The following is a 9,487-nucleotide window of genomic DNA, read 5'->3' as shown; positions in this document are numbered from 1 at the left end:
TTTTAGACAGACAAACAGATGGAAGGAAGAATAAAACAACACTACAAAGAAAAGCAACCCTGCAGAGGAGACAGCAAGCACACCTTACAGCCCTCAGAAAACAGGCCAAGGCCAATTAACAATGAGCTGCAGCTGACAGAGAGGGGAGGATTTCAGGATAAGAGAGGTGGCACAGAGCCTAGAGGAGATGGGAGCTTAGATAGAAGAGCAGAAGGGGCCTCCTGGGAATCAGCCTAAGCAGGACTGTTCAGGGAATTTAAGCTAGTCTCTGTGAGGCCTTAGAAAAGGGGTCAGGACTTCAAGCAAGAGCCTTATGGGAAGAGAGGTTGATTCAGATAAATTGCTAGGAGCACAAGGGCAGAAGCAGGAATTAGTTCAGGGGGATAGCAAGGGGAAGGGGATAATGGTTACTAGTACCTGAAATGGTAGAGCAAGATCAGGAGAAAATGGTGAGCTTGTTATGCTGCTGAGAAAAGCAGAACGAGCACCTGGCTGCAAGCAAAAAGGCTGTTGAGAGACTTGGGGGGGGGGGGGGGGCGGAAGCATAAGAATTACAGAAGATTAAAATTATGAGCCCAAGCTCATTTGTGGAGTCACCCACCCTTTTGTTTGTGAAATAGAGCCTCCAGTCAGATCACATACAACTTCCATGCAATAGGCTGCTTACTCAGTAGACAAAGGGGTTCCTAGGTGGGAGGAGCACCAGTGAGGGCTGATATACTGTACCAGGAGCAGCTGCACAAGGGAGATTCCTTACTTGTGGAAAAAATAGGTATTTGTTACATAAAAGTTCTCAATTATTTGTTTCCAAAGCTGTTCTCTTGCAGGCATAGCTTGTGATTTTGGAGTGCCTGGGACTGACTGTGATGTGTCACAACTTACTCTACTTCATCCCCTCTTATACCCCTGCCCACAGATGCCCAGATAGCAAATACATGAAACCTACCAGAGGAGTGAATATAGCAGCTGTTACACTTTATTTTGTTATTTTTATTTTTTCTTCAGATTGAAAAAGAAAAGACAGAGAGAAAAGTTACAAAAAGTACTAAAAGGCAACAATACGGGCAGGACATCCACATTCCCATTCATGGGGCCCCCAGGGAAGGCAACCTGCAGCATCCACACAGGCAGGAATAGAGCTCCAGAGAAGCGCCTCAAAAGCACAGATGAGGGGCCATGAGGGCTGCATTCCTCCTGCAGAATAGTGGGCTGCAGCTGCCCCTTTTCTTGAGCACGATCACTTGGTCTGAGGAGGTGATGCATCCTGTCTTGCCCTGGTCAGCTCAATCTGGCAGCAGTTAAAAGCTGAGGTGTGCCATCCAAACAAAACAGGCAGTCTCTAATGGGAAGAATCAGCAGAGGAATTTGCCCATGGCAGAAAAAGGGACTTTTGCAGGGAATCATGATGATCTGCCTGAAGCACGTCACCAGAAAACCCAAGCAGTCCTTTGGAGGCAGTGCTGGTGCAGGATGTGGTCCAGCTGTGATACCCTAGTGCCAAGAAGCAGGCAGAGCTTGGGCAGCATCAGGATGGACACCCCCTCACTGCCTTGCCCAGCCACTCTGCTTGCCTGAGAGAGGCAGCTGGGGAAGGAGGGGTAGTGGTAGGAGATTCAGGTCCCCGTGCCTAGGTGGCCTTCAGGCTTTTCCCCCAGGGTCTCATAGCACAGAAAGTACCAGCATGTGCTGGTTCAGTCTGTGGCCTCCTACTGAGAGCTGTACTGACTCCTGGTCTCATCCAAAAAATGGCATTAAAAACTTGTACAGTGGAGCAGGTTTAAAAATAAAACCGATTTTATATTATTATTCACAGTTGCTCCTCTTGATCCAGACAAGTAAATTATTCACTCCCACTCGTACCCAGCCAGATGCAGATTCAAGCTGAACAATGCTGAGACATTACTCCCTCCATCAGGTACTTGCAATAAAGACTTATCAGATGCAACAAGAGGAATTGCCTTGTTCCTCTGCCTCACTATGACAGGTGACAGCTTCTCCCATTAGTTGCTGCCTTGTAGCACAAAGCACATCTGTGCCTCAAGACCAGACTCCAGTGGTAACAAGACTTACTGTAGTTCCCAACTGCTGTGCGGCTGTCAATAGAGAAGCTTCCTTCTTGTTTCTTCTGCCAACAGACGGCTACAAGACTCCTTCCTCCCACTTTATGCTACATACAGGAATACCTGCTCCACTGGGACAGAACAGAGGTCTATCTGAATTTAATAGCCAGCCTAATGGGGCAACAGACAACTTGCTGGAAACACTTGATTTGTTGAGTCTGATGATGCCAGTTGTATTCAGTATTACAATAGGTGCAGCAGAGTATTGGGACAATGCTATGGACAAATGCTGCATATCCCCAAACAAAGGCAGCCTCAGCAGAGAGGAGACCCAGGAGCATACGGACACACTCATGTTCTGCTCCCTGATGATGCCAAGAGAGAACTGAAGGTGGGCACTCTGCTTCTTTGGATGGCTGAACACAAATCCTCTATTATGTAAGTTTATTTTAACCCCCACTGTATAACCAGAATGCTCATGTCTCCCATTTCAATCTCATATTAGATGATATCACTGAGCCAGCAGACTAGCTGGAATGTGGAACTATATTTTCTACTTACCCCATCCCACATCCATCTCCCAGGGTCTTCGCTCAAGAAAGCCTGAATTTAATACAATCCTAACAGTCTCAGAGAGGGATCCTCTTCCTTTGCAGGCAGCTCAGTACAGCCTCTATTTCCAATCCTGCCCTCCTTTTTCTGTGGAAGAATAGTCAGGTCTACACCAAAGTACTGTAGACCCAAGTACTCTTGGAAAATTGTTTGGACCTGATCACTTTTCACTGCTGCCATGCAGGCTATACTAGCCCCTGAACCCCTCATTGATACCTCCAACTATCACATCCATGTGTTATCCCCGGTGGCTGTCCTCACAGTTTTGAACCTGTCACCTGTCTCATTTTATACTTGAAAGACAAAAATCTCTTCACCTGCTAATGCTCAGATGTGGCAATGGTACGAAACCAGTCACTGCTGCAAAGCTGTATGTTTCCTGCTGCCAGGGAGACTGTATTGCAAAGATTTGTCACTGTCCCCTTCTCCCACACCCAACCCCCTGGGTGTCACCACATCCCTTCCCACTGCCAGGCAGGCGGTTGGTTGATAGTTCCTGAGGTTTTTGGAGAAATTCCTTCAGTAGGCACATGACGGTTCTTCCACTGGAGCTATTGGGCTCAGCGGCTTCAAGGTGCTGAGGGAACGGAAGGCAAAGGTGGATGGATCATACACAAAGTGAGGCGGCGGGCGGCCTCCGTTGATGCTCTGCGGGGGAACACAAAGAGTGATGAAGTCAGTACTCACATACGCTGCAAGCAGTGAGGTTCTTGCCTCAAACTCTTTCTCACTCCCTCTCTGGTACAATCACACCTCCTTGTATGAGTGGTCATACTTGTACTCGCAGCAAACAGCACCAGCCCAGGCTAGTTTCCTTGCTTCTACTCCTCCTGTGTAGAGTATGCCTCCCCTCTCAGGACTGAAGTCTCTGAAATCTATATCACCACGATTCATTGTGCCTGTAGCCACTCAGGTACGCAGAACAAGGTGAGGATAATCAGCAATGCATTTTTCAGAGTCACATCACCATTGCTGGCAGAAGGCAGTATATGGATGAGTAAAATCCAGATCCACTTGTCCTTAAAGCAGGGACCTACTATGCTTTTAGGGCAGGGAGATAAACCAGGTCACTTCTGAAGACTCATTTCTCAGTCCTATTTTTTAACAGCTCTCCTGTAAGAAATTACAAATCACTGTTTCTCAAACTATGAAGTCCTAGATACACAGAAACTCTCCAGAGCTTTGGTTCCAGACTCTACAGTTTAGGCTTTCATTATTGTTTTTCCTCCCATCCCATTTACCACATCTCTTTTTACCTGTTGTTTTTGTCTTCTTTTCCCCTCTAATTTATTTGACTTGATTCTTAAATTATCTCACTTCTAATCCACCTGCAGCCTCTCTGCTCTTTCCACATTGTAATAAACAAACACGATATTTGTTCTTGAAATCACTTCACAGCCAGAAGTATTTCATTAACATTTCTGGTAATCTCCATGCTGGCAAGGCTTCTGTGAGCAAGTTTGATATTCAGAAGCTCCAGAGCTTCTTTAGAATCCTGGGGAAACTAGCTGAAGTGCCAGTGCTCAGCACTTTTGGAAATCAGGCCTTCCAGGCCTTAAGTCTAGACTAGGAGGTGACACCTAAGCCAGCTCTGTCTCACACTGGAGTGGTTGTCCAGGCCTCTCGTGAGGGCATTTCCCTGAATGAAGATTGTTTATAAGTAGAGGCAAAAATAAATGAAGACAGATTCCCAGAACAGTTCTTTCTGTAAGGTGGGTGGGTACACACACGTGGGACCTGGAGGAGGTGATGTTACCTGTAGAGCACTGAGACTGCCTGACCCATGGTTTAATTTACATTTTTCCAGAACAAATTGATGAGGAATGGCTGGGAGATGCTTGGTGAAAAAAAAAGTCATAATAATAACCCCACCTGAAGTCATTCAAACTTGGTTTGTATCTTGACCTCTAAAAATAGTTCTCCCTTCTTCCCCTCCTGGTGTTCAGAATATGGTCAAAGCAGATTTAGAGTGAGGATAGAAGTGCTGCTCCTCACTAGGTCACCCTGGATCCATGGATCCCAGAGGAACAATGATGCCAAATAGACAATTCAGCTCTAACACACAGGAAGTGTTTTCTATTCATATCTCAGGAACTTTGTTTTAGTGAGCAGAAGCACAAATGCACTTCAAGCACTTGAAACACAGGTCTTTCAGACAGTGGCAACCATGTATCAGACAGCACATGCATCTCTTCTCAGAAAGCTGCCCAAATGGCCAGGGTCACCCAAAGAGTCACACCAAATTAGCCCTGAAAGCTTCCAAGCCAGGCCTCAGATGCAGCAGTCATGGCAGCAGGATCTGGAAGCCTCTACTTCTCAGATTCTGGTCACAACTCAGCCCCATGGAGCAGCCTTCATATCAGAAATGGGCTCTCTAAAAGCCAGCACAGGCAGTGCGTTCCTGCCTGTGGATCCCTCCTCTGCAAATTAAGATAGGCACTTGAGAATGGAAAGTGCCAACATGGTGCTTGGCATCAGCCGCAACTAAAGTTCCAGACAGCAAATCATGCCCTGCTACATCCCCCTGACACCTTGGCCAGCAACATAAGAAACAAGAGAGGCAGATTTAAGGGCCTTTACTCAATAGCCACCTGCTGTGGGGTTATATATGGTGTGTGCTCTGGCAAGTCTCAGAGACAGAGGGTAACATAGCAACCCCTATTCAAATCTAAGGGGCAGAATAAATCAGCACATTTGTCCTTCTCCAGAGCAGAGAAGGTCCCCTGCCAGTGCCAAGAGGGAACAGGAACAAAGAACCTGGCAGTCCCCTTCATTTTGAGATGCCAGACAGGATTAGGCAAGGCAGCTGAATCAGTTCATTTCTGGCAAACAGCAGATGGAATAGAGGCTGGGAAAAAATGGGTCCAGAGGACAGATGAAAATCATCCACAAAACTCACCAGGCTTTGGATAAGAAGGAGCCATGCGGCTGCTCTCTGGGCCATCTGGGGCCAAGATGCAGAAGCAGAGCACCCTCTTAGAGCACCACAAGGGAGACAGGCACAGAGCAAGTGTGGAGGCAAAATACAAGGACATGTGAAGACAGCAAGATGCGGAGATTCACAGGCAGTTGGGTGGCTGCAAGTAAGTTCACGCTGCACCTCACTGTGATGCCTCTCAAGCAGCAACATGATGATGGCTTTTGACAGCACAACCACCACAACTGCAGGCAAGAGCAGGGCAGGAAGGACTTTGTGTCCAACTGCAGGTGTTGGAGAGGCAGTAACACAATTACCTCCATAAGACGACTGTTCCACAATTGTTTATAACTTTGAGCAGCATGGGGCTCTCTTTTGCCTGTATGGCTGATGACAGAGCAGCAGCTCTGCTAGGGACCTTGATGAAAAGAATGAGCACCAGCACCAAATTGGCTTGCTCTTCACAGAAGTTTGTGTTTCCTCTGGAGCTTGTATCCTGCTATGGGGATGACCGGCCCTGATATGACTTAGTCCCCGACACCATTTGGGATCTCAGCACGTGGTGGTCTAGCTTTGATGAGCAATGCAAAGCAAAACTCCCTAGATCTGCCCTCAGAACAAGAGATAGGGCTGGCTGCCAGAGAGGGAAACACGTTCCTCCTATCCTGCTGCTTGATCCAACTGTCTTCCTGGAGTCGGTGCAAGCGTCCAGGCCATCCTGAACTTCTCCTCGCATGCCCATCACCAGCCTGCGATGCCAGGGATGTCACTTTGACTAAGGCAGGCTGTTTGGATTGCTCCAGCTACAGCAGGCCCTGGGGAGCTTGCCACAAACCTTCCTGACAGCCCTTGCTGAGCAACTCCAGGCCGACTGCCTCAGCGGCTCCTCAGGGTACAAACATTCTGCATTTGACATTAAAGCCCAGTGTGATCACTCTAGTGGTATTCAGGCAGCTGGATAACTTGCATAAAGTGGAGCCTAAAATGGGCCCTGTGCTAAAGGGGATCATTAACCAGAGCCCTCAATTTGTTAAGCAATGTATTTACACAGCTGGAAAACAGCCCGAGAAGTAAACCACTGCTGGCAAGAGGGCACACGTGCTGGGTTGTATGCTCTGTCACACACACTTGTGCCCACTTGCACACAGTTTGTGCACAGACTTACCTGCTCTCTCACACCTCATATTTCCTCCCCCCGGTACACATACATTTTCCCAGTCACTTGTCCACGCTTCCCCCTGCATGCACCAACTTCCGAACTACAGAAGGAACTGTCCCCACCCATATGGACCTTGTCCACTCACACCTCAACCCAAGCCAAGCAGGGCCTTGGATGGGGCTGAGCTCCCTCAGCATCCCGAGGACAGCTCAGAGGAGCATAGTTCCTCACTAGGCTTATACAGCTGTCTGGAGCACAAGTTAGTTTCAGTACCTGCAAGCATTTGTATGCCCAATTCAAGTTAGATTAGCCCCAAGGGAGCTAACTTGTGTGTTACCCATGTTTCAGGCAACTAAGCACGTACAGCCTTGGTCACACGAGTTTGTCCACATGCACAGACACGTGCACATTCCCTCCTTCATACACACTTCCTACTTACAAACCTGTACTGTAGTCAGTATTATTACCAATAAATACAGGTGGTAGATAAGCAACTAGGCTTGAAACACATTAACAAAAAGTACTCCTCAAGATGGTATGAACTGTGACTGGATGCAGGTGCCCCAAAGATGACCAGTGAGATAATACAGAAGAAATGTACAACTTCATTAATATCAGCCACCCCAAAAAATAGAAATGGACAACTGTTCTATAAATGCATCTACAACATAACTGTATATTTTGGCAAGGAAAAAGTAAACAGAAAAGCCAAACACATAAAAGGTAAATCTACTAATACAAAACATCATATTGCTCCCAGAAATGCCCCCCTTGCCACAATGAAGTCTAGAGAAATATTTAAGGTGCATATAGTGAAATATATTAATTTTGGACTGAAAACTCCACAGAAATGTGGTTTTCTTATTTAGACAAAGTAGAAGCAACACAGGCCCAAGTACACTTTCAGATGTGGAAATAACAATCACAAAAGGAGAAGGAAAAATGAAATTATCTAACACAACAATGGCCTAGAAGGGAGCAATGGAGCTAGGGATGATACAAAACTACGATCTGCTTAATACTCTTTGGTTCTCTTTCATAAGAGCTCTAGCATCCTGGCAGTATCCAAAAAATCAGACCAGTTTGCGCACCCTGCCAACCCATTCCCTACTCAGGGCCAAGACACCACAGGAGTCCCTTCTCTCCTGCCCTTGGGCCCCAGTAGCTGGGAAATGCTGCTGAACTTCATTGAAAGAATTACGCTTTCCAGTGGTGGACACCTCTCAGTGGTGGGTGAATGATCCCTTTGCAGTCTGGAGACTGACTTATTGTAAGTCCTTTGGGGTGAAAGGCACCATGTAATTGCAAGTTGTAAAGGCGCATCCGATTCCCACCACCACCCTGTGTGGAAAGGAATAAATCCCCAGGAGGGCCTTGGCAAAGACAGATGCCTGCCCATGATGCTGCTGGTTTGTAAGACAGCTGCCTTGCTCAGGGTGAGCAGAGCCAGAGGTAGTGCCCACATTCAGGCAGCGCACAGAGAGAGCAGAGGCAGGATGACTATGCAGTGCAGCATGGACAGTGCTTTTAATTCCGCTTTGCCCTCCTTCCTTTCACCTATGCCAAGTTGTTAGAAAAGAAACTGGTGACACTTCAGCCTTGATGCGGGAAACGATCATGATGTGAGCAAGAAGAGGGGACCCTGGGCCTGCTTCTAGTCACAGCTCTAATCTTGGACATGGTCCTGACTAAGCAACTTCCCATCATCTATGCCTCATCTTCTCCCGTGTAAAACAGGAGCATAATGTGTTAACCACAGACAGACAGCCAGGATGAATTAACATCTGTGTGTTGTAATCTTCTAATGGGAAGTAATTTCCTTTCAATTACCGTCTTGCTTTAGGCAGTTTTCAAGACATAGTCATTGACAAGCAGGACCAGCTTCTCCAGTGGAGCAGCTATTCACATCTAACTGCTTCTTCACAAGCCTCTGACAATTTATTGAGGTCACAAGCTAGGAACAGACCAAAAAATAACCTTTCAAAGGCAAACTCCTTCCCATGTGTCTCCTCACTACCTCTAGGTTCATATGCAGTTTGATTTCAGGGGATAGCCAGAAGATAGACCGCTATGTAATATCAATTTAGAACCACTCTTTTCCCTTCTCTTCCAAGAAAAATAATGATCCACTCCTAATGCTGCTCTAATGAGGAAGAGCAAAACTTTGCAATCAGTGCTGTTTTCCTCTTTTCTCCATTACCTTTCCTTAAAAACTGAGAGGAAGGGAAGGCCTGTCCTTCTCCACCAACATAAGGCTACCTAACACCTACTTTCTTCTATGCATTGCAAAGACCAGTTCAATCATTTAGAAACACAACACCATTTCTCTTAGAAAGGAAAAAAAACATCACCAACAAAAAAACAATTATCAAACATTTGCAGAAGTGTGTGCAGATTGTCTGGCAATTACCAGACTTAGAGAGGTGCGATCAGATAGGCAACACAGAACTTCTTGTAAGGCACTTCAAAGGGCCAGGCGAACGCTGGTCATTTGCTCAAGAGCAGAAATAGGCCAGTTCCAGGTTCTCACTGGCACCAGTGTAACAAGTCTTCCTTCTCACCCCCATACATCTTTGAGATGTGTATCTGAGAAAGCTGACTACAAACTTTGATTTTACTTGCCTTACACTCTAAAGGATGGAGGGTGCACAATGAAAAGGCACAGATGGGTCACTTGGAGGGGCAGATTTTCAGCACTCACTGGCCAATTTGGGGAACTCATCATCCCAAAGTGTCAGT

General features: G+C 46.7%; 1 protein-coding gene across 4 annotated transcripts in view; it reads right to left on the bottom strand.

Annotated features, from left to right (window-relative positions):
* Nucleotides 1-954: 954 nt before the first annotated feature.
* The window catches only part of LOC116229712 (uncharacterized), a 52,724-nt gene continuing 44,191 nt past the window's right edge, over nt 955-9,487 (bottom strand). For 3 of the 4 annotated variants that reach the window (XM_090135187.1, XM_031594377.2, XM_031594386.2), the window contains one exon: nt 955-3,320. In XM_090135187.1, coding sequence (XP_089991313.1) covers nt 3,192-3,320 — 129 coding nt within the window. In that variant the 3' untranslated portion in view covers nt 955-3,191. Of the gene's footprint in view, nt 3,321-3,425; nt 3,786-9,487 lie in introns of all 4 variants that reach the window. The other variant, XR_004167078.2, reaches the window with a different exon arrangement.

The sequence above is a fragment of the Phasianus colchicus genome, chromosome 2, assembly GCF_987193195.1.
Source record: "Phasianus colchicus chromosome 2, bPhaCol1.hap1.1, whole genome shotgun sequence".
Lineage (NCBI taxonomy): Eukaryota > Metazoa > Chordata > Aves > Galliformes > Phasianidae > Phasianus > Phasianus colchicus.
This window is presented reverse-complemented; position numbering and strand designations above follow the sequence as displayed.